Here is a 24,226-nt window from a genome sequence, read left to right on the forward strand (position 1 = left end):
CTTTGCTTGACGTGCGACCCAGTCATATGCGTGTGCGCCAGCCGTCACAACCAATGTAACCACCGCTGGAAAATTATGCTTTGAAAACGCCAGACTGCTTACGACGTGCCCAGGCGGTCGACGTTCAGGGTACACACCATTTTTCTTTTTACCGTTTCTTGCTTGCCTCGCCTAGGTCCACGCTTGAAGGGCTCCATCTGCAATTGTTCAAAACTCTTGAAGGGCTGAACTGATCGGACCAGTTGTTTCTGTCGTTTGTCACCGCTCGAGCTTGTGACTTCGTGCTCGAATGCATCACCGATGGTGACTAGGTGAACTTTTTTTTTCCGGCATGTATATTAATTTAGTTGTAAATGCATCACTTTCTTCTCCATCAATAAAAAAGACAAATATTTTGCCTTGTTTTTTTTTAAAAAAACTGTAAGCCATTTGTTTGTTTGTTCCTTTGTTAGTCCATTCATGCAAACACGTGCCACATGTTGAATAGTCTGCCAGCTAACGACTCCAATGAAATAGTCCGTAAAACATTTGTATGTCTAATACTGTTGAACCTCTGTCCCATTGCTGAAATATTTGTTTTTTTAAACCACGCAGGAGAACTGCGTATTTCATCACTAGAAGGAGAAGTCGACATGCACTGAAGAATCCTGATAGGGTAGAAATCTATACCGCCTGTGCCAAATTAGTCAACGCAGATTTAGTCAAATTTGTCCTATATACGCACATAGAATATGTTTCTAGAGTCAATTTATTACGTAGGTTTGCTATTTTTTTAAACCGTGCGAACTAATTTGAAATGGAGGAAGTACTTTCTCCGTTCACTAATGTAAGACATTGCCTTTTTCGTAAATGTATGTCTCTATGTGTTTTACTGTAAAGGTGTGTTCATTTTGGTCTATATATAGTCCAATTTAAAATATCTAAAAGGTTTCGGGAATTATATTGCACGTATGTGAGGATTTTCACCCCCCCACACGTGATGCTATCTGGTCCGTCATTTTTGGATCCAACAGCTTGGATGCCAACTTTTGATTTCTCTAAAAAGACAAAATTGTGGGTCTACCTATACTTTTACCCTGGCAACTTCCATGAACATCGAGGTAGGGAACGAGTGCACAAACGTGCCAATATATCAGGGTCCAAAAGTTTTACATTTGCGTCCGAGGGCGTGAACGTGCGAATATATTAGGGTTCAATGGTTTTACATTAGTGCAGCCTGTCAATATATTAGTGTCTTGATACCTTTAAATTTAGATAAAGTTAAAACATGTTTAATAAGATGGAGGCAGCAGTATTTTATCGTGTCCAGTGAAAGTCTTCTCGCAAGGAGCCACTAGCATAGACGAGATCGCCGCAGCATAGTTTCGTCAAGTACCGTAGCTGCTGGAAGTCATAGACAGTTAGACACCGTCCGTAAGAAATTGGGAGTTCACGGTCGGGGAAGGTGAGGTACAACTCCGTTCCCGCCACGCCTCTCGTTGTCTTTCCGATGATCTCATCCCTCTTTTAAAACCCCTTGCCGGCGCCTCGCCGCATAATCGTTCTCTTCTCCGCAAGCGCGCGCTTTCGTCTGGCACGATCGCCATGGAGGACGAGAGGAATGGCAGCGGATCTGCTGCCGAGAAGAGCCGCTTCTTCCGTGACGCGCGCGTGGAGGCGATGCAGCGGCGCGTCGACGCGGTGCACTCCGAGGCCGAGGACCCCTACACGATCTTCCGCCTCCCGGCCACCGTGCGCGGGCGGCACCCGGACCTGTACGAGCCCAAGGTCGTGTCCGTGGGGCCCTACTACCACGGCCGCGCCGGGCTCGGCGCCGCGCAGCAGCACAAGTGGCGCCTCCTCCGAGACTTCCTCTCTCGGGGGAGCAGCGAGAACGCCGACGACGGCCAGCTGGGCGCGTGCCTGCGCGCGGCGTCCGCGCTCGAGGCCGACGCGCGGCGGTGCTACGCGGAGGGGTTCGACGAGGTGGGCGCCGACGACTTCGCGGAGATGCTGGTGCTGGACGGCTGCTTCCTGCTGGAGTTCTTCCTGCGCAAGGGCGAGGGGCAACTGGCGGCGCCGGGGGGCGCCAAGTGGGCGTGGCAGCACATGTACCACGACGTGCTCCTCCTGGAGAACCAGATCCCCTTCTTCGTCCTCGAGAAGCTGCACGCGCTCGCCTTCCCCGGCGAGGGCGATCGCGACGCGCTCCTCGACATCTTCTACAAGGCCTTCGCCGGGGACCTGCCGTCGAGCCGTGCCATCCGGCCGCGCAGCGGCAAGACGATCCACCACCTGCTGCACCTGCACTACGAGTGCAACGTGCGCAACCCGTCCACGGACGCCGGCGACATCAAGGCGCGCAAGGCCAACGGCAACGGCAGCGGCGACGCCAACGGCGCGTCGCTGGCCGTGTGGAAGCAGTCGCCGGTCCCGTCCCCGCGGTCCAGCGACGGCGCCGTGAAGGGCCGGCTGACGTCGATGGTGCCGCAGGCGGCCAAGATGGAGGACGCCGGCGTGACGTTCAAGCGGAAGCCGACCCCGCGCGACATGTTCGACATCAGCTTCCGGTACGGCGTGCTGCACATGCCGGCGTTCGTGGTGGACGAGGCCGCCAAGGTGCTGCTGGCCAACCTGGTGGCGTTCGAGCAGGGCGGCGGCCGCGCCGCGAGGCAGCTGGACGGGGGGAACCTGGTGACCGGGTTCGTGGCGCTCGTGGGGTCTCTGGTGAACACGGCGCGGGACGTGGAGGTGCTCCGGCGGAGCGGGATCATGCACTGCATGGTCACCCACGACGAGGCCGTCAGGTACTTCAGCCACGTGGTGCAGTACACCACCATGGACTACGACCGCCACCTGCTCGCCTGCTTGTTCCGGGACATCCGGGAGCACTGCCAATGGAGCCGATGATCCATCGTGCGCACGCACGCGCGGGTGCTGCCGGATCACACAGCCGTTTCATTTTCCGAGAGTCTCACTTGGCTTTCTTTACACGCCGATAAAAAGCCAATGACTTCTTTGTTCTTCCCTTTTTTTTGTAGTATACTCATCGTGCAAGGCAGCCCGTTTGTTTAACTAATAGTTTGTTCCATTTTCCTTCTATTTTATTTATTCTTATTTGGCTTTGCTGGCTCTCTCGAATATATGAGCAGAAAATCGACTCCAGAATTCACTATGATTTAAGATGTACTAGTATATACAGAGTGGACGGAATAGACTAAGCACGGATGGTCGGATGGTAGCATCTAAAATGAACCAACGTGAATATCCAATGTTTTGATGAAAACAGAAAAAGATAAGTGTTTACTTGCACCATGAAGGTGCCTTTATTTTGAAATGCATCTTTAATATATTTTGAAATGTTAAAAAATTTAAACGAAATATTCACATGTACATTTTTACATGGTCCGTGCGCACAAAGTCTTTCCATTAAATCGACTTGTCAAAAATATTGGTGCTAAAAATAAAGCTCTTTGCAAGACATGTTTTATCCTTTTTTTTTACATCAACCACAGGAAATATCAATTTTTTTCACCAAATGGTACGAACACACATAGATTGTCGAGATGTACAAGCTAGATGTATATGCCAAATTTTCGGAAATTCGATTCGGCTCCCGGGTGCGTATGCACCCTCTACCAAAAAATCATATTTCGAAATTTCGAAAAAATTTAACAATTTTTTTACAAGTACATCTTCATAATATATGTTTGTTCGTCAAGTTTCACGAAAAACCAATATTTTTTGTGGTCTATATAAAAAAGAGAAAACTTATCTTGTGGAAAGCATCATTTTTAGCACTGAGTTTTATCTTTTTTACACACGTCATATGATAAATCGATTTTTTATGAAACAACTTTGTAAGCGTGTAGTACGAGAAGATTTACATGCGAATTTTTGGTTTCAATTTTTTTGAAATTCAAAATGTGTAAGATGCATTTCAAAATAAAGGGAGCATATGCTCCCATGTTCCAAAACACCACTCCCCCAAATTTTTAACAATTAAAAACATGTTTTTTAGGTGGTGGAGCATATGCACCCTAGAGCAGAGCCGAGTTGAATTTCTGTATGTACTACTGTGCAGTAATAAATTGCAAAACGGGGAAAACCGTAACGCCACGTATCATGAACTGACCATCAACTACTGGGGGATTCCAACGGAACAAGTACTGAGAAATAACAATCTCATAGACAAAACTGTGGTATAATCTGATTTCTTTTTAGCTGAGAACTAGTCCGAGATAGCCCCTAACATTTTTCTTTTCGAGAGACAACCCCTAGCTAATACAACACGATGTTAGTTCATGGCTCCATGCACATCCTTGACGCACCCATCTTATCATCTTGTCACCATAGAGAAAATCCTCAAGTGCCTTCATCCAGTGATTCTGCGAGTTATCGAACTGGTGAAGAGAAGAAAATAACCAGTGAGTACACAAGGAACCCGGCCAGAAAGATTCCTCCGTAGACAAAAGCCTGGGATGACTGTTTTGGATGACTATATTCAATGCGGCAGCACTTCATCTTGTCTCTCTCCGCGGACAAGACACGTTCTACGTACCTGTCCAAACAGAAGTCACAAGAATGATTCCAAAGAAAGGGTAAATATGGATAAAACTAATCAACAAACAAACAAGAAAAATGTCTTTTTCCTATACACTTCGCTTAAAGGTAAACGGAAAAAAAAAACTAGTTGGAGATTTGACTCCAGATAAAATAACATACTGTTCTGTAAATATAGTGCTCTGCAGGATGTCAGAACTGTTTTGAGAAGCATCAACCAGACGATGGTCATAGAGCAAGGAAGAGAGATCCACAAGTTGTCCCTCAAGCCTCTGAAATGGGGCGCAGAAGAAAAGGATATCAGGTCCAGGCAGAACTGTCACACTAAAAGGCAGACTAGTGCAATGTATGAAACATGTACTTACATCCAGGTACTCTTCTAAACGCTCAACAAGATCATGGGGGAAAGGCTCCGGCAGCGTGGTTACCTTCTTGTAGAATTTCTCTACCCATAAATCAGTGTTGGACTTGTTTTTATTACCTTTAACAGGTTCTCCTAATGGTGTCTTAAGATGTTCTGACGCAAAAGATTGAACGGACTGCACCAACAACCAACAACCAGCCACAGTTTTAGTTTGCGTATGCGTCAAGAAAATAATCAAATGATGACAAGTTCAATTGAATGTCAAATGACCTCCGATGTGTCCCTTATTTTGCGAAGAGCCGCATCCACCCGTGCATAAATTGTAGTTCTCTACACATTAAAGAATTATAAGTTATCAATAACTAATATGGCAACAGCTGAAGGCAGGGTTTGTACACAGCAGCTTTAAATGAGTTGCAAAAGCCGCTAGAGATGTATTTTATAATCAATAATTGCACTGAGAATGCATTTTGTTGTCGATGGTAGGCATACATGTGGACACAGGTTAAGGAATCCGAATTTGAAGCAGTTCACATTGGTTATAAAGGAAACATGACGTTTGTTTATGCATATACCCAGACTTCCTGGACACAAAGGCGGCAAGATAGTAGAGAAAATAAATGCACAACCTATCATGCCCCTAACGCACAACAATTGTCAGAAACTGGTCAATGGATGGCAACAAGCAATGGAGTGTATATTGGGCCTGAACTCAACGTTTCACAAACTATGGTAGGCATACATGTCGACAAAGGTTAAGAAATCCGAATTTCAAGCAGAGTTTACATTGGTTATAAAGGAAACATGACGTTTGTTTATGCTTATACCCAGACTTTCTGGACACAGATGGCGACGAGATAGTAGAGAAAATAAATACACAACCTATCATGTCCCAAACACACATGGAACAATTGTCAGAAATTGGTCAATGGATGGTAACAAGCAATGGATGTATATCGGGCCTGAACTCAACGTTTCACGAACTATGGAAGGCCTGAACAACTATTATAACAACACCTCATTTAAACATGTTAGCATTGCTCTCCCTCCCATACTCCTATCATTGCATTAAGGAAAATGGAATATGAGTTGTTCGTTGACATTACCAGTGCAACATCCTGAAGGATTTGACTGATCTGAGAGGAGTTCGAGAATGGTCCAAAAGGATGGCATCCTGCAGACCATAGCCAGTTCACAATTGGTCTTTCATGAATACGTGATGCCCGTTCGTACGGTGCACTCAGACCTCCAACCGCGGAAGCCAAACCAGCCAAGATGTGGCGCTGTGCTAGAGATGGATAAGCAAACTGCCTATTTGTTTCTGACACGTAGCTGCAACATCAAAAGTACACTTAAACACAGCAGCAACTAGAACTCACGCAGTGCAGGCATCCATAAAACAAATTTGCCTGTACATAAAAGTTTAACATACCTTAGAGGAATCATTTTATTGTTATGCTCCAGTACAATTACAACATCTTTACTTGTCCAAACAAGACTTTCCTCTTCCATCATAAGCTCAGCATCAACTTCAGCCAATGATAATACAAAACTGTGATTAAAAAAGAAATCAGCAAAAAGTTGAAGTGTACCATCTGCCTCAGCAAAGCATTCTTAGGATCCCAATTCTTAAAGTATCATGTCAATAGTTCTACTTCCATGCACAAATGATACTTCTTATTTTTCTAGCGCATTATTTGAGGATGCATCATATTTAACTCCCTAAATTTACAGAAAACCAAAAGGAAAAAATCCATGTGAAAAGTGACTCTTGTCTTCTTATTGTTCTTAATTTATCACTTACAGTTTTATCCTTGTTATATATTTACCGGAGCACAGTATGAGTTTGAAATGTTACACTTAATCTCCCTGTGTGGGGTTGCTTACACTGGAATTACTCTGGTTCCATAAGTTCTGTACATAGATCCATGTTTCTTTTTTCCACCTCTTTTTTCTTTCTTATTCCTGGGCATGTAAGATTCCCAAATGGGCTTGTGCTTGATAGAATCTTGTACATTATCTTGCTCCTCCATCCAATGCTGTTGTTGACAAAAATAAAGTTTGTCATACATAAGACCCATACTTTAAAAAAAGGTATCATAATTCATGATACTGGCGTGAAGTTCCAGTATATTCATACAGAAAATATTACACACCTGCTTCAGGAAGTATCTACTTGAGAGGGAAGGATCCGCAACTTCCAATAAACCAGCCGACAGCACATCGGCAGAACGTTCCATTTCCTGTACCAGTTAGTATAACCCACATTGGAATATTGCAGTTGAAATGTAGTAAGATAAGCATTTTGAATACATCTGTATGATTTCCCCTCTAATTAGTCTGCCTTGTGGTTCTTCAGGTTTCATAATTTCATAAAAGTCAACGGACACATTAAGTATGGTCTTCTACACCTGGTGCCAAAACGTCTGTAATCCCACTTGACCCAGCCTTTTTTCAAGCATAAGTAGATTACAGATTATAAGTGTTGTGCTTGTTTATTCTCAAGGTATTAGGAAGAGATGGCTAACAGGCCAGATGAAGTCTAGTATATAGTTCTCCACGTGAGAATCTCCCTGATTATGTTAATTTCCCCACAAGTGTCTCTTTCAACCAAGATCTGAGGGTAAGTATGGCTATGAAGCTACAATAGTGGAAATTATGCCCTTGCAATACAGCATGCTGCATTTTAATAAAGCTAAAATCCAACTCCAACATACCTCTTTGAGTATAGCTCCATCTAAGTATGTTTTGGTGCGGACATGAAATCGACCATCACTCTTTGTTTCATGAAGAGAGTGGCTACGCATTGCTTTGGAAACTGCAACCGCTAACTTTTCATGATCATGCAGTGCATGCGAACCAGAAATTACTATAACCTCCTGCCCAGCATGGACCATCTTTTTGACCTGAAAAACACCAAGGAGCATGCATGGTTGTTGTAGCAATTGAGGTCACAAGGTTAAAATAAACAGATGTACACATGTCACTAATCGATAATCATGTGTACTTGATATTTAGGTCAACACATGATTGTACTGCTATCCATTTTCAATCAATATTGAATCATGATGATCCTGAGCTTCCTAAATTGAACAATGTGACCCATAATACATTCAAGACAAGCTTTCAACAAGACAAGTTGTAGCTGCAGGACAGATCATCACTCCATACTTGTAACTTTTAATTCTTGGCAAAAAGACATGAAAACTATTCACAGGGGTTTGCCACAGGCATTTAATAGCTATTATAAACCTGCAAAGAGACATTTTGAATGAAATGTGAAATCCCATTGGCACTATCGATTGTGAAAGAACAATGAACAGTCAACAGTGCTGGAACTAATACTGATTGGGAAAGCTTTGCTCGCAGCCTCAAAGCACTGGTCTAAAAATAATTTTGTCGTCCTCGATAGACCTTGATGTATTGCATAGCCAAAGGGAAAAAAATATTACAAGGACTCAAGAGAACATCCAGGCCCTAGACCAATAGGAAGGACCATATACCCTTGACATCACTGTGATTGTATACAATACATTTACATTGCCTTGTTCCTATTTTGTATAACTGACAATTTCTCCCAACAAATGAAACAAAATACAATGGAGTATCCACAAGTTTATATGTTATTTTAATATGTTAATTCTTCCAGATGAACCACATTTCCATAATGCTTTTGGACACTCTCAAGATTTGCGATGCTATTTCATGTCAATGGGAATGGAGAACATATGTTTTTGCCCCATATAATTTTTAATAGGAATGGTCCTCCTATTTTTTATTTTTTTGCGAGAACTAAATAAACTTAACTAGTGCATGAACAAAATAAACTAGTAAGTTGACTGCATAATACTGTGGCTTTGGTAACATAAAGATGTATATATGGGTTGCGTATGAAAGTCAACTAACCTCTCTTTCAATAGCTTGAACATCTATACTGTTGTTGTGACCAGCTTGAAGAATGTTGTACCTATTGTGGTTCTGTAGCACAATGATAGGTACAAGCAACCTCAATGTCATGTCAACAGTTTCAAACCTGGATTTTTTTTAAAGGACATATCAGAATAACAGGCAAAATAGAAGATTCAGTGCCTAAACCTACTATGAAGGAAAGACAGCCCCCCTCCTTGGTGAGGCAGTGGAATCCTACAACATATTCAATTGACAGATTACTTATGTACAGTTGGTCAATCCCTTCTTCTGATTTAACCTGAACCTATAAAGCTGGAAAAAACTAAACTACAATTATTTATCTCATACTTCCATGCCCAGAGATGACCAAACAAACTAAGGCATTGTCTTCTGTAAGGATGGTTTATGCAGATATAATGAAAACACAGTAACCTAGCACATGCTACAGGTTCCAAGTACGCGGGCAAGATGCATACAAGGAACTTGTGACACAAAAGTGTCAAAGACCACACTAAGATAGGGAGGTGATTAAACCTGATCCTTATTCCTGATAGTTGAGTTTAGCTTTTGCATTTCTAAGTAGTCCCTCTGTCCCACAATATAAAATGTTATTACAACCAATATATGAGTATACTTGTTGTAATAACACACACACATATGCCAAAAGAGAATGGATTTTGTACACACACGCATGTCAGTGACAGATCGAATATATTTTGAGAATAAATTGAATACTCATACGACAATTTGTTATTGCGACTTCCTACTAACTATGTCGATCTACATAAAATATATTACATTACAGTTATCTATGGATTATGAAGTAATTCCATTCAAAGGAAATTCCTGGTAATACCTGATGTCAGGAGCTATCACATGCTCAATGGTAGTTGAAATTAAACCTCCAAGCTGCCCCATAAAAATATTTTGTGTGTTAGTAGCACTTGGAGCAGCAAGTCCTCGTGGGAAGATTATATTTGACAGCCGCGGCATTGACCTATAACTAACACTGCCTTCTTCTGTTTCTATTTTCCCATATGTACAAGGGCCTGCTGACAGATCTATTACAACAAATCTGCAAGGAGTAATCACTGGTGGTTTAGAGCATGTATATCTAAAATGCAATCTGTTAAAACTTCTAGTATATGATAAAAGAAATTTGCTCTAACGTGCAACAATTAACAGTACGGCATGACTGTGATATACAAGGAGCACTCTTTAGTCTTTACGAATAAGATGTGCACAGAAAATATGATATGTAATTCAACGAGTCATGGCAACCAGGGTACAAAATTCTGTTTGTGTTCAATCCTTGATCATGTCTAGTGTTTAGTATGGCAGAGACCAATTATTTTCCGGCTTTTTTCGAGAAAACGCAAGAGGTTTTGCGTTTCATTTCATTGAACAGATAGAAAACAACAGGGGTACAACCTCCAGAAGGAGGGACACACACACACGCGACGCACACACACGACCGTCCTCACCAAGCGACTACAACTTGGCAAGGAGGTGCCCTCTACAGACCGCAACAACGTTGGGCCACACCTAGCCATGCCACCATGCCTCCAGCCAAGAGTGACGAGGCAGAGGGACTCGGAGCAACAGGGCCATAACACCGCCGTTGCCAAACAACTCCGGGGACGTTTCAGCTCCAGGACTGCCTAGTCCAACGTACCTCGCACCCATTGTGCCTAGAGAGTCGGCAGGTGAGAGGCAGGGCTTCGGCAGGAACTGGTGTAGAGTTGTCGGGGGAGTGCTGGTGCTGACAGATATTGCGCCACACACATCCGCGCCCTGTGTGGCACTCTACTCCAGAAGAGTATCGTCGACCTTTGGCTGCCACATCTGGTACTCCACTCGCAACCAAGGCAGCGCCTTCAAGAAGGTAGCGGCGCTGAGACGACGCCGTTGCCCGGTCCGGCAGGCCGGACCTGGAGTTTCCCCCGGTGCTCGAGGAGGAAGTCGGAGAAGAGTCATGCCAAAGTCTTCAACAAGGTAACGGCGCCCTCGGGCGTCGCCGTTGACAGCGCAGGCTGCTGACGCGCGGGGATTTCGCCCCGACCCTAGAACAAGGACCTCCGAAGACCGTTTGATGCAAGGCACAGCCGAGTCGGTGAAGAAGGCCGCCGGAGAAGAAGAACCTGCAGGGGGGCTAGACTTGTTGTCGCAGGAGGGGGCACCGACCAGCGCCATCAGCCACCGCCGGGAGCGCGCTGGCCCGCAGCTTCCGCCGCCGGGGCGCAGCAGAGCAGCCACCTGCTGCTCGCCTGCACGCCCGCCCGGCGTCCTAAACCAGCGGCGGATGGGGAGAGGGCGGGAGGAGGGAGATGGGAGCAGGGGCAGCCAGCGCAGGCCCGCCGCCAGCGACGTCACACAGTACGCGCCAAGGCAGCGGCCCGCCCGGCCCAGGTCAGGCTCAGATTGGGCCCGAGTGCCGCCTCCGGCAGGCGCACCGCCACCGCCGTCAGAAGGCGCGCCGCACCGCCGCGCAGCCTCTGTCGTCGCCTCGCCGCGCCGCCAGGCCATCATCCGCTGCTCCATCACCGCGCCGTCTCCCGACCCGCGCGACGACGCCCCTCCGCGCGAAGGGATTTCGTCGGGGTGCGCCACACAGCTGCCCACCGCCTTTTGCGGCCGGGCGCCGCCACCACCGCCGGCGGTGGCGGCGGCCAGGGAGGAAGGGTCGGGACAAGCTTTTCTAGGGTTTTGTGGTCACCTCCGGAGTCACCCGCACGAGCGACCCAGGAGGCAGGGTTGTCCAAGCGTGACTCGATCAATTATTTTCCGGCTTACTAAACCTTTTCTCTTTGTATATATTTCTTAAGTGTCCGTGTTCCTTCATATCCCATAATCACTCGTATATGCTTACTTCCAAAGTAAAGGACAGTTAATCCAAATTTCAGTTAGTTTGCAAATACCAGGTCAACTTGGGTTAGACTAAAATAATGGGAACTAGCCAATTCCTGCCAGGATTTGAAGCCCTGATGGCTAGCAACTAACAACAAAGTGAGAAGGAAAAGGCGAATATGATTATCTTAAGCAATGCTGAATAAGACGGTCTCGGCCTTATTTGCACCTGATATCATACCCTGAGCCTCTTGGGAAAAACTACTCCCTCTGATCCATATTACTTGACGCTGCAGCGAGTGAACAGACACTAAAATGTGTGTACATACATGCGAATCAGCAACAAATAATATGGACCGGAGGGAGTATCTTTTTTGGAAGAAAACAAGGATACCGGATTCAGTAAAATGTTCTTTCGACTGAAAGACTCAAAAAGGATTGCCTGTTACAGCTTAGCTGTTTTTTCAGGACAGAAAACAAGGGGATAAAGCTTTTTTTGTAATTCCCAAGGGTGGGCCAATAAATCATCGTTGTTAAAGACCAACATTACAGATTATTATGGTATAGATAAGTGATAGAACAAAAATCCAATAGTGAATAATGAAACATGAAGAACATTAAAATTAGGAAAACAAAATGATCATCTGGGAGGAGTGCAATGGAGCAGCAAATAGTTCAGAAATGTTGATATGTTTTTTTTAGACTACTCTTTGTATCGCTCATGCAATCATGTAATGGGCAGAAGGGGTACTTTTGGTCACATTTACTGCTCAAAATGCAATTTCTTGGCTGTCAAGGTTTCTTGCAAGTTGTAACAAAAAAAAAGCAGCCTATGAGAACAACTTATTACCTTCCAGAACTCAGCCAAACCTGAGTAGCACCACCGCCATTGTAACGGTAACGGTAGATGTAATCTGCTTCTTGTTTTTTTAGTTCTTGTTCTGTCAGTCCACCAATTGCACTATACATTAAACTATCAAGATCAGCTTCTTTGTTCCGAGGATCCATTCTAACCTGCCATGGAAGAGATTTGTCAATGTTAATTACTATTCTCAAACTATAACTGTACTTATAAGACCTAAGGATGAAATTGAATCGAATGTTCTCTCTCACCAGTTCACTAACAGTGTGTTTGGTTGGGGGAGTTGCAGGTGGGGAATGGGAGTTTGAGGGATGTGAGACTTATAATCCTTTGATTGGTTTGTAGGAATGGGATTTGAGGACGGAAACGGAAGGGGAATTGAGAAGCTAAACTCCTTCAGATCTATTCCCTGGGGAGACCAGGTAATTCGGCTAGGGATAAGGAGTTGGTAGAAAAAAATCGTCTTATTGGGCGCTACACCACTGGGATCCACAGTTGCCGCTCAGGAGGGGAGGATCCATCAAGGGCCGTGCACGCCCACGCTTCAAGTGCGGCCTCTGCAAGTGCAGCGTCGACGCGTACGGCTGCGACGACTCTGCAAATACGCGGATGAGGAGCGTTCCTTAATGCCGTTGGTGTCATTCTGTTGGTGCACATTCAATTGTTAACATTAGCCTGTCAACCGGTGCAACTCGCAGAAGTACTTTCATGGCGAAAGCAATGATCGCAGCATAGCTGACACATGTACGTAGTCAATCAGGTGGTTGTCCCTGGCGACATGAGGAAAATTAGGAGGCTCGATACTTGCCGAAGTCGTTCACGTGTGTGCATGTATTCAGCTGGGCAAGAAGATCAATTTAGTTACTTTGCCATAGCTAGATAGATAGCTTTGCTAGTTGATCAAGATTAGCTAGCTTCCTAGAACTCAAATCAGTTCGGAGAGAAATCTCAGTTAGCTCCATACGCCTCATCTAAAGAGAAATCTCAGTTATCTCAGTTAGCACCTGCCTCACCTGCGCCAACAGGCTCCCATCGCCTGAAGGTGACCAGGCGACAACTAACCCCACGAACCTCAAATTCATATGACGCACCAAACGTGGGATTGGGACTAACAGTCAAACACCCTAAGGCTAATCCTCTAACAAACTACACACTCCAAATTCCCATTCCCTTTCCCCAAAGTTACCAAACATGCTGTAAGGATTGTTAGGATCTTATCAATGTCTTATGTGACTCATCTCTCCATATTTCCAATTGTTACAGAAGTCTAAGGATGCTGCCTGAGCATGACTATCTATATCTAAAATGTTGTTTGAGGTGTTGATAACCGCAAGCTGCTGGCATATATAGCTACAACAAATATATAGCTACAACAAAATAATATTTTTTTATAAAATATACCATCAAAAAAAATTAGATGGAGAGATTGTTCGACTTGGATCAATTGAAATTCAATACCTAAAAGTGAGATTACTGTTTTTGTAAGAAAAGTGCGTATAGTTCAAGATGCAAGTCGGCAACTCCCACTAGCTGAATCAACTTAGTTTCCTTTATTTCCCCTTATACTACATTTTGCACACTTTCAACTATATTCCATAAGGGCTCTCCCTTTATATTCTCAAAGTATAAGTGTATGCATGTTATGTCTCTGGCCAGTTTACTATGATTTTTTGGGCTCTTATGAATGTCTTCTGGGGCTCATCCCTGCATACTTCCCAATTGTTACAGAAGGCAAAGGATGTTATATGAGCATGACTATCTCTATCGAAATTCTCAAATGTTGTTTAAGGTGTTAATTATAGACTGCTGGCATATGTAGTCAGTAATTACAAACGAATAAATTTAACTTTTAAGTACACTATCAAACTTAGATGGAGAAAACTATTTGACTTGGATCCATTAAACGTGAGAGTATTGTTTTTTTTTTAGAAAAGTGAGTATCGTTCAGGATGCAACTCCCACTGATTGAATTAACTTCTTTTATTTTCCTTTCTTGTCCTTTGTAATACCTTTTGTGCAGTTATTTTTAAATATCTTTCCGTCAGTTTTTTTCCCTACTTTTCCCTCAAATAGTAATAGGAAGATAAACAACAACAAAAAAAAAAAAGAATTTTTACTTCAATATATCCAACAGAGTACAAGTCTACACACTGATATTAGCTACAATTTGCATGCAGGTATTTTAGGAGTTTGAAAAGTGTTTCATCAGAATCATATGATTACAGAAGAGAATAATGCTAGATAGAAGTCCCAATACCTTATCAAAATTAACAACAAATATTGCAACAGGTACAGGTCTATCCATCTCAGTTGTAGAACGACCAGGCTCGATATCAAAAATAAATGAGTATAGCCTCTCGAATATATGCTCCACCGCAGTTGCTTCTACCTCAAAGAGGGGGAATTCCCTACCGTATTCACTCTGCGAGGGACAAAATAATTAGTGCCATGACTTGTGTAAATTAAGATCAGAACAGCATCCAAACATGATTTTGTAGGAAAATAACCTATTTCTACCTCTCTTGCAGTTCCTGAAGAAACCATAGCCTCCTTCAGTGACTTCTCAAGAGAAATAAGCTCTGGTTGTCCAGCCTAACAAAGTAATTAATATTTTCATAATAGCACTGGATGATAGTAAGGACAAAATCGTAGTGAAGAATAATTCTATCACCGTGCTAAATGAACCCTTACCGCGATGACATTATACACGATATGATGCTCAATATCAACTGGTTCCCCTGTCTCGAAACAAGAGGGCCTATGAAGCGGAAAGCTCATCTTGAGGAACTGTTCGAGCTTGTGCCCATCCAAGGGGTATCTATACCCTCCGTCACCATTGAAACCAATCAGAACAACATTAACCTCGAGGGGCACTTGAAATGGAACCTGCAAAATGCCCCCGACGTGTTCTTATAGATGTTCAAACCTTTAATAGAGCAAGCTGATACATGTTCTAAATAAGAAAGGGCAGCGGAGAAATAGCGAATGTTTACAGATACATCACTACTGTTCGCTTAGCTCTCCTGGTTACCATGGTAAATGGCCAACTACAACATATAGAAACTAAGGTCATGCTCAATTTAATCTACGGTGCCCCAAGTCACAGGCATAATTCATAACGCAAACTCCTGTAAATACTCTCACACATTCAGGCAGCTCGAGTTCTACTTTTATGCAAGTCCAAATTTCTAAATTTTTGATGCGTCCTACAGCTATAAAAAAAAAAAAAAAGAACTCCATATCAACGAGAGGGAGAGAAACGAAATCCGTTGGCAGACGCGGATCCCATATTCCCATATACGGGAGATAGTATTCACCGCACCACAAGCTCCGATCGAGTTCGGATCCAGTCGACCTCAGCTGCTCAGCTCCGGCCGAGTTCGGATCGGAGGTTTAGCGGGGGAGTGGGTACCTCTGCGCGGGTGTGGAGCATGCGTCGAACGTCGGCGCGGATGCTGTCCTCGACGTCGTGGAAGGCGCCGTGGTGCCACTGCGCGTGCCCAGGGTCCCGACGGAACGCCTCACGCCGCGCCGCCGCCGACGCGGCCGCGGCGACCATTAGGAGGAAGAGGATGCGGAGGAGGAGGCGGGGCGGCGCCATGGGAGGCGCGGGAAACCCCCCGGACTGGGGTTTGTGGGCAGGCGGAGGAGGGGCGGAGCGCCGGAGGGGTCGGCGGCGCCACGGTCCACGGCGAGTGCGTGCGTGTGCTCTCTCGAGTCTCGACTAGGCTGTTGCTTTGAGATTAGTGGCGTTTGACTTGCGTGGACTGTGGATCACTGGATCTGCTTTTACCTTTTTTCCTTCTGTTTTTGTTTACCTTGCATTTTGGTTTTAGTTAAAAGTCGAAGTTTCTAAAGTTTGACTAAAGATATAGAAAAAAAATAACATCTATAATTACATATTTACATAATATAACACATTTGAAGATGATTCTAATGATACTAACTTTATATTTTTTCCTATATTTATAGTCAAACTTTATAAAGTTTAACTTTAACTGAACCTAGAGCAGTAGGGTAATTGTGAAGGAGGGAGTACTCCATGGGGTACGAGTCCTTTTGTACTACTAGATTTTCTGAGGTGCTGCTAACCGTAGGCTGCTGGCATAAATTTACTCAAACTTTATGAGGTTTAGTTAAATTTTAAAAAAAACTAATATGCACTATATTTTGACAGATAGTAAAGAAGGGTAACCTTATTGACTTTTAGAAAAATTCACCTTTATTTCTATTCGATTTTTGCCCAAGAACGTGCCTGTGCCGGCCTACCTCTTTCCCAATAAGAATGTATTGTGTATTCCCGGCATAAAGTATCTCTCACATCTATAAACATTATCCTCAAAGTTGTGAAGATCTCAAAAAAAAAAAATGCTAACACAAACATAGCATAAGTCAATCAAGTAAAATAAACATTTCAAGCACATATCTAGAAAGCAAAGAGATCTCTTCTTAGTTCTATGTAGTCATTTAACTGGGTTGTGAATTAGACTCATTACAATTACTAACGCTACACTTATATATCTCTCTCTCTTTTTGTTTCTTGAGATGCAAATTGAGTTTGGACTTAAAATTGTGCAACACTTTGTGATTTTTTTTCATATTTTTTAGTAACTTGTTAGCATGTCAAAATGCACCGGTGCTCAGGGAATAATCCAAAGCCTCGGAGTACTTGATATGTTCCCCTAAATCACATTCACACCGAGACACTTTATGTATTTTTTTTTCCATCTCACATAGACGATCACCACACTCGTATCTCTTGTACCCGTTTGGGCATCAGGGTGGGGGAACCGGTTAGACAGCCATGGGCGGTGGTAAATTTTGTCTCCTTTTCTTCTTTCCTATAGCTCCGCATCTAGTCATGGGATGGGGACATACTGTATTTGTCATAGGGGTTTGTGTTTAAATTGGCAGCGTTCTAGTCATGGAGATCTTGCACATCTGAATAAGGATCTTATTCCTCCGGCACATATTTGCCAAATGGCAACATTCAAGCTAAAGCACCACATCTAGAGGTGAATCTTTGCTATAATATATGTCCACTCAATATTGCATCATGATGACCATATAGCACTCAATCGTGTTAATATAAAAAATTGCACTCATTTCATAGTGTTAAAAAATGTTCTTCTAGACTTTTGGATAACATATTTACGAGGGTTGTCTGAGTACCCCAAAACAAACAAAAAATGACACAAAGAAAAATAATGTAACCCTTATCCCTAAAGGGATCTTGGAGATTTGGTCTTGAGGCGATTTAAGGGCATGTACAGTATGGTGATCTCAACCTTCTTTACCTCTCACCACGTTGAATTTTTGCTTAGTTAGAGAAGAGAGAATAAAGAAAGAAAAAGTTAGAAAGTTATGCTCCCTTAGCTAAGGAATAATCACTTATAAATTCGCTCAAAAAATCACTTAGAAAATATAAGAGAAGTCTATATTCTCCATTGTATATTGTTTTCCCTTATCAATAGAATTCTGTACTAAAATTAATTAATTATCATTAATTGCAAGAGAAAATGATTGTACCACTTATATTTCTCTACTAATACAATTATACATGCTCTAGGAGCATCTCTAGCAGAAACCTTAATACGCGGTTTGGAGGTCAAAAAAATCGTGATTTGGAGGCCGGAAAATGCCTCCACATACCAGACCCCGTAAATAGAAACTCTAAAATAGCATATTCTCGAATATTCCACCTAGGTGACATTTTTTTTTAATCCACCTTCTTCTTCCCACCCACCCTGCGCCGCCGCACCACGCCGTCGGCCCGCGCTCGGCCGTCCCGCGTCGGCCGCAACCCGCCCGCGCTCGCAGACGAGACCGCGCGCTGGCCACGCCATAGCGATCGCCGCTACCGCTGCCACGCTCGCGCGTAGCAGCCCGCCCGCGCCGCCGGCTGCAGGCCACACCCACGCCCCGCGCCACCGGCTGCCGGCCACACCCACGCCCCATTCTCGGCCGCCCCGAGCATCCTCGTCGTGCTGCTCGACCGGCTCTACCCGAATTCAACCGGTGGCTAATTACGGCGAGCGCGGTTCGATTTGCCTAATCCCCGGTCGAATTACGTGGAAGTTCGCCGGAATTTACCCGGACTCCGGCGAGTTTATCGTCGAACTGTGTTGGAGCGAGCTGTCGTGAGAGCGTTGACCGTATCCAGGTTGGCCTGCAAAAAAGCTTTCCAATCCCCAACTATAGAGGTCGCTAGCTTGATCTGCAAACAAACCTCCAAAAAAAAAATTCCGGGTTTTTAATCAATTTGGGGGTGCTAGAGATGCTCTAAGAACACAAAAACAACGGAAACGTTGGCCAAAGCATAGTTTTAAAAACCGGACCGGACCACAGGTTGAACCGGAAAAAACCGGAACCGGTGCCTCCGCCGGTCTATTAAGCGCACAGGACCGTCCAGGCAAGTGACCCGGTGCAAACCGGCAGAACCGCGGTTCGATCGGTGGTTTCAGGAGAAAACCAGCTTGACAGATGGCCGGTCGAACCGCTGAAAATACTGCCTCGCGCGAAAAACGAAATGATGGTCCCAGGAATCGAACGTGCGTCTCCTGCTGTCGTGCACTCCTACCCATTCAGCTACCTTTTTGTTACTAGATGACCTGGTGCGCCCTGGCGCAGAGGCGGAAGCAAAACCACACTATAATCATAAGTTTACTTGGCTGATGTTTGTTTCGTTGTCCAAGAATTTAACAGGTTTTTGCGAACCCTTAAGCCTGTATAAGAAATCTTTCTTAAAAAAAATAAAACTTTCAAGCAACTGCATAAAGATAACACATGTATAACATAGGAGCAACATTTTGTGCATCTACCGATTTGTTCATAGCAAAGAGAAATGAATGTGTATAACATAGAAGGCACTATCATGTATTTTTTTGGGTGACACCAACACATTCAATAACATAGAAGGCACTTTCATCCGTTCATTTTATATACACGCCATACATTTAGAGTTTGCGCCATTGGTGAATCAACTTGAATTATAACCATAACTTTTTACTTATTCTTTCAGCAGCATATTTCATGTATGTTCCTATTATGAAAACATGACATGCTACTGCCGATACGAACATCCCAATCATTTCCTTTATTTTCAACATGGAAGTCACTCTCCTGAATATGGACCATATGTAGTTGCGCCAATGGCTCAAGCACTTAAGTTGGTCCGGTAGCATCCACAAATTTTACATGTTGCAAAAGGCTCCTGGAGCTGTGAAAAAATACAATGCTAAAAGCCAGTAGTCAAACCGAATTACTAAACAATTTGGAGGCATTCTTTACACATGTTATATTACCCACATTAAAGGGAAACTATATGCAATCATATGGTAAAAGGCACGCCAATGAAAAAGATGGTGGGTCATGTAGCAAAAAGGACATGCTTCAACTCTGAGATAACAACTCAAACAAACAAACTCAACATATAGTGCATGCCATTAACTTGACAAAATGTTACAATAAATGTGAAAAGAAATAAAGCATTAATGCAGTACAAATAAATTAACGGGAAAAACTGGCAAAGGAAGGCCTTTGTTGTAAAGTTGAGCCAGCTCAAGAATGTACCCTAATCCGTGTTTCATTTGGTTCATCACTGTTGAATGGTATGCCAGCAAGCTTGCAGCCTTCTCGAACAGCAATTATCAATAAGCTCAAGAAGAGCAGTATTCAGTTCAAACCATGAGACGCCTTTCAGTTTTGGCTCTTTGTTTACAAGGGAAACATGCCTTCAATGCTAGAAACATAGAGCCCTGCGTTGTTGAACAATGGATGTTAAGAAATTAGAACTATCTACTTCTCCAATTTAAATTTACAAACAAGTTGAAAGTAGTTACTATCATGTACACTGGGCCAAGATGATCATCATACAGTGATACTGATGGCCTTGTTATCCGAGTTTTTGGTGGATAGCTAACTATTAATAGACCATCACTCTCTTGAAGATTTGATCAGTAACCAAAGCAAGAGACTATCAATACTTTGGTGCCTGCTCTTATGTTGATTATAGGAATATATATTGCTAAATCATATTCTAGCTTATACAATAACTGCAATAGTTGGTTGGAAAAAGAAGGAACCTAGTTCTGGATGCTATGCTTCACCACATCTGCTCTACTTTACATGGCAGTCACAATAGAAATTTGGCAAGCCGGAGAAAGACCTAATTTCACGATTTATTTAAAAATCACAATTTGATCTTTTAGGCTTATTGGCTTCAGAAATTTGAAGGGAAAGAAGACTCCAGGACCACGAGGGGCCGAACATAAATATAGCAGTGCTTCACTGGCTATGTGCAGATGAGATGTAGTTTGTCAACAAAACAAACAATGTAAAAGCGCAGACCAGATATGCAATCACAGCTGAGGACGTCACAATATCCAGATGCAGTGTCCCATGAAAATAGGCCACAAGAACATAAAATTCAGCTCCAACAGTATTCACCCAGCCATATGACGAATTCAGCACACACATCTAGCAGCACGAGTGGCAGTAGCCTACAAGCACATAGCACAGTGCCAGCAACAAAATCAAGTGTAGACTGAGAAAGGATGCAGGAGCTCACCTTCCTGACGGAGACGAGAACGAGCCCAGAAGTCGTCCATTTGAAATTTGTCAACTCCATCTCATCACTGTCATTCTTCAGTCTGCAGCAGATCACTGTCCATGCCCATCACTGTCAGATCGGGAAATACATGAGCTAGCGTTTGGATTTTACCTGGTAGATGATGGGATGTGACTGCTCCCCGCTGTAGCTGGGGCTCGCCTGCGCCCGCCCCTGTCCAAGGTCGCTGCACCCGCCCCTTGCCGGACCGGAGCTCACTGCGCTCGCTCACGGCCGCCCCCGCTAAAGCTGGAGCTCGCCCGCCCGCCTACGCCGCCCCTGCCTGAGCTCGCCGCGGCCTCCCCTTGCTGCCGTCCAACAGCCGCATCTCTGCCGTCCGACCGACTGCACTGTCTTCACCACGTCGAGGTTGTCCTCTTCTTCGCGTGCGGCCGCGGGCAGCGCCCCGCCTTCCCAGCCGCCACCCACCTCCCGCTCCTCCACGACGTCCTCCTCCGCGTCCTCTCTCCCAGCCAACCATTGTCGCCGCTGCCCTTGCCCCGGCGCTCTACCTCCTCGCATCTGAGAGGTGGGGGCGGTCGTCTTGGTCGGCGGTAGGAGGCGGCGGATCGGTACGAGGAGAGAAAGAAGAGGATCGGGGAGGAGACGAGGCAGGGATTGGAGAGGATGCGGCGGAATGGGGCGGGGACGGGAGAGGATTGGTCGATAGGAAAAGCAAAGTGACGCGGACGAGGAGATCTCGCTGCCTGGAACTGTCGGCCCACCACGTACTTGGCCCTACTCGTCATGGACTCGTTCAGAAGATGAACAAAGCGAGAAAACATTTCCCTGCATCCGACGGCTATGGTAAAAAGTGAAACTCCAAAGTTACTGTACACGCCAAGATGAACGAGCAGGATGAAATCCCCCCGTCGAAGCCCCTGGGAGGCCGAGTAGCCCAGGCTCGTTTCTAGGAGTAATGTATAGACTTGACACAGGATGGTTTTGTACATAATCAACACGCTAGCACCAAAAAATGGCGTAAGTTCATTTTGTACATGACCGGTACACGTGATGGGCTTCGTGTTCCAGCTTTGCACTCCATGGCATACATTGTGTGTTACCTGTTTGCTGGCTTCCCCTCAAAAATGAAAATAAGCTGTTCTACTTACTATGCTTTGCTTTGCATGCAAAATTGCATACATGTGTGTAGATACTTGGCTGCCTCGGACATGGTAAAGTCAAAAATTAGGTGCTCAGCTGCTCACTAATTTATTATGTTATTATGTGAAATGTTAGGAAAAATTGCAATTCTAAATTATTTTTGCACAAAACATTATTTTACAGCATTTATAAGTAATAACTATACAAATCTAAATCTTAAAAAACCAGACAGTGAACCGGTAAACCAGTGGTCCAACCGGTAAAAACCTGAACCAACAGCCTCACCGGTTCGGTCACCGGTCCGGTTTTTAAAACTATGGGCCAAAGGGGGAATGATACCTCCCTTGACTATACGTTGTTAGGTAGGATGAGACTCTCCCCGCGGATGGACGCTAGGATGATAACCCGGTTTATTCGCCCCTCCCCGCGAAATTACCGCGAGATGGGGATTCGAACCCGGGTGGGCTGGCTGCGCACTCGCTTGCCTTGCCACTGAGCTGGAACTCAGTTCTCTTAACAGCCAAAGATTCATCAATCCAAGATTCGAACATCAGATGTGCAACGCAGAGATCATAACAGGCAAGCTGCCGCATACACGCTTTCTGGTCACTCATCGTCGTCGTCGGAGTCCTCAGGGAAGAGCCATGTGGCCGGCGACGGACCTTCGTTCTTCGTCGACTCCCGCGGCAGGAGCTTGGTAATATTCCCGGTCAGCATGTCATACACGCCTGCGTGATGCGAAGGCTGCACCCACGGCGCCGACGTCCGGGACGACATCCCAACCGTATCATCAAGGAAGAAGATCTGATAGCCCTCAAATCCTTCACGGTCGGCGTGCACGGCCCGCGAGCTCAGCCGGCCGACGAAGAGCGCCTCATCGCAGTCCAGGGGGGTCACCCGCTCCCAGCTCGACCCCCACGACTGGAGAACCGCCTTGTACAACTCGAAAGCGTACGGATTCTCGGCGCCGTTCATGATCTTGTTGACCATGAGAAGCTCGCCGCTGCGTGATTTGACGAGGTAGCGCATTCCCCGCAGGCCGCTGTAGCCACTGCCGGTGATGACGGTCTTGACTCCGGAGATCATGGCCTCCCCGTTGTCCTCGTAGCCCAGGTCGAACGCGAGGAGGTCCCCACCGTTGGCGACGAGCGCGTACAGCTTCCCATCGTGGTACACCATGTCCTCGTACCACCGCCATTGGTCGCCCGCGCCGACGGACCACGAGAAGTGCTCCAGCGAGCAGAGCGCGACCTTGGCGAAGTGCTCGCGGCCGACGATGGCGGCGATCAGGCCGTCCGGGCGCACGATCATCTTACGGATGGACATATCCGGACTCATCTGCTCGTCCCGGATGGAGGACAGGTTAGGGAGAGCCGTCGCCCTGCCGGTGAAAGGGCTCACCAGACGGTAGCAGCAGTACTCTCTATCCTCGAAGAGAAGCTGGTCGTTGCACACGCCGAGGTAGCCCGGGCAGCGAGATGGACGCGCGGGCTTCGCGCCCGGGAAGCTGAACACCTTCCCGTCCACGAGCGCGAGGTACACCACGGGCCCGTTGCCGTGCCTTCGCCTCCGTCGCCGCACTGCGGCGCGCCATTGGCGGCAGACTTTGGCGGCGCGGAGACGGTCGACGCCGACGGGGAGGCGGCCGACGACTCTGTACATGACGTCCATCGGGAGCGCGGACCAGTTTGGCGCGAGTCCTGCCGCTCGCTTGGCCGCCATCGCTCCCAGCAGCGGCGACGAAGAATTGTTGTTGGCGTAGGCCCGACTTGCCGATGCGATCTCGCCGCGAAGTGCTTGGTCTCACACGTACGACACTACGACGGTGCGTCGGTATGTATACGAAGCAAGGACTCAATGACGGACTCAACACGGCAAGCAAAATAAGGACTCGAACTAGGACTGGGACTCTACGTTTGGATGGCAAGCACTCCAACTCGGTTGGCCGATCGTACGGCGGGGAACAGGTCCATATATATCTTTAGCTACG

The 24,226-nt window shown here is 45.4% G+C and overlaps 3 protein-coding genes and 1 long non-coding RNA gene across 4 annotated transcripts; 1 reads left to right on the forward strand and 3 right to left on the reverse strand.

Annotated features, from left to right (window-relative positions):
• Window positions 1–1,411: 1,411 nt before the first annotated feature.
• Window positions 1,412–3,048, forward strand: LOC127295571 (UPF0481 protein At3g47200-like). The gene has a single exon (XM_051325541.2). It carries the CDS (start codon window positions 1,585–1,587, stop codon window positions 2,887–2,889), a length of 1,305 nt encoding a protein of 434 aa, XP_051181501.1. The 5' UTR covers window positions 1,412–1,584; the 3' UTR covers window positions 2,890–3,048.
• Window positions 3,049–4,102: 1,054 nt separating this feature from the next.
• LOC127295572 (uncharacterized) lies at window positions 4,103–16,276 on the reverse strand. Its single transcript, XM_051325542.2, has 16 exons — window positions 15,937–16,276; window positions 15,216–15,410; window positions 15,042–15,116; window positions 14,782–14,946; window positions 12,513–12,676; window positions 9,672–9,890; window positions 8,813–8,939; window positions 7,624–7,812; window positions 7,063–7,149; window positions 6,794–6,945; window positions 6,339–6,458; window positions 6,013–6,238; window positions 5,177–5,236; window positions 4,908–5,081; window positions 4,705–4,814; window positions 4,103–4,540 (listed from the first exon to the last, which is right to left on the reverse strand). The coding sequence occupies exons 1-16, from the start codon at window positions 16,123–16,125 to the stop codon at window positions 4,375–4,377; spliced, it is 2,418 nt and encodes an 805-aa protein (XP_051181502.1). The 5' UTR covers window positions 16,126–16,276; the 3' UTR covers window positions 4,103–4,374.
• Window positions 16,277–19,935: 3,659 nt separating this feature from the next.
• On the reverse strand, window positions 19,936–22,316 carry LOC127295573 (uncharacterized). Its single transcript, XR_007847935.2, has 2 exons — window positions 21,094–22,316; window positions 19,936–20,281 (listed from the first exon to the last, which is right to left on the reverse strand). It is a non-coding gene; the product is annotated as an uncharacterized lncRNA (long non-coding RNA).
• Window positions 22,317–22,842: 526 nt separating this feature from the next.
• Window positions 22,843–23,958, reverse strand: LOC127347671 (uncharacterized). The gene has a single exon (XM_051373836.1). The coding sequence runs from the start codon at window positions 23,956–23,958 to the stop codon at window positions 22,843–22,845; it is 1,116 nt and encodes a 371-aa protein (XP_051229796.1).
• Window positions 23,959–24,226: the final 268 nt, after the last annotated feature.

Source organism: Lolium perenne, chromosome 4 (assembly GCF_019359855.2).
Source record: "Lolium perenne isolate Kyuss_39 chromosome 4, Kyuss_2.0, whole genome shotgun sequence".
NCBI classification, from domain to species: domain Eukaryota; kingdom Viridiplantae; phylum Streptophyta; class Magnoliopsida; order Poales; family Poaceae; genus Lolium; species Lolium perenne.

What these genes read in the sequence shown, in the direction of transcription:
- LOC127295571 (XM_051325541.2), top strand. Translation starts at nt 1,585, where the DNA reads ATGGAGGACGAGAGGAATGGCAGCGGATCTGCTGCCGAGAAGAGCCGC.
- LOC127295572 (XM_051325542.2), bottom strand. Translation starts at nt 16,125, where the DNA reads ATGGCGCCGCCCCGCCTCCTCCTCCGCATCCTCTTCCTCCTAATGGTC. An exon ending in TTGTTGTTAATTTTGATAAG is followed by an intron (nt 12,677 to 14,781) that starts GTATTGGGACTT and finishes CTTCCATGGCAG; the next exon opens with GTTAGAATGGATCCTCGGAA. An exon ending in GTTTGGCTGAGTTCTGGAAG is followed by an intron (nt 9,891 to 12,512) that starts GTAATAAGTTGT and finishes TACTCCTTGCAG; the next exon opens with ATTTGTTGTAATAGATCTGT.
- LOC127347671 (XM_051373836.1), bottom strand. Translation starts at nt 23,958, where the DNA reads ATGGCGGCCAAGCGAGCGGCAGGACTCGCGCCAAACTGGTCCGCGCTC.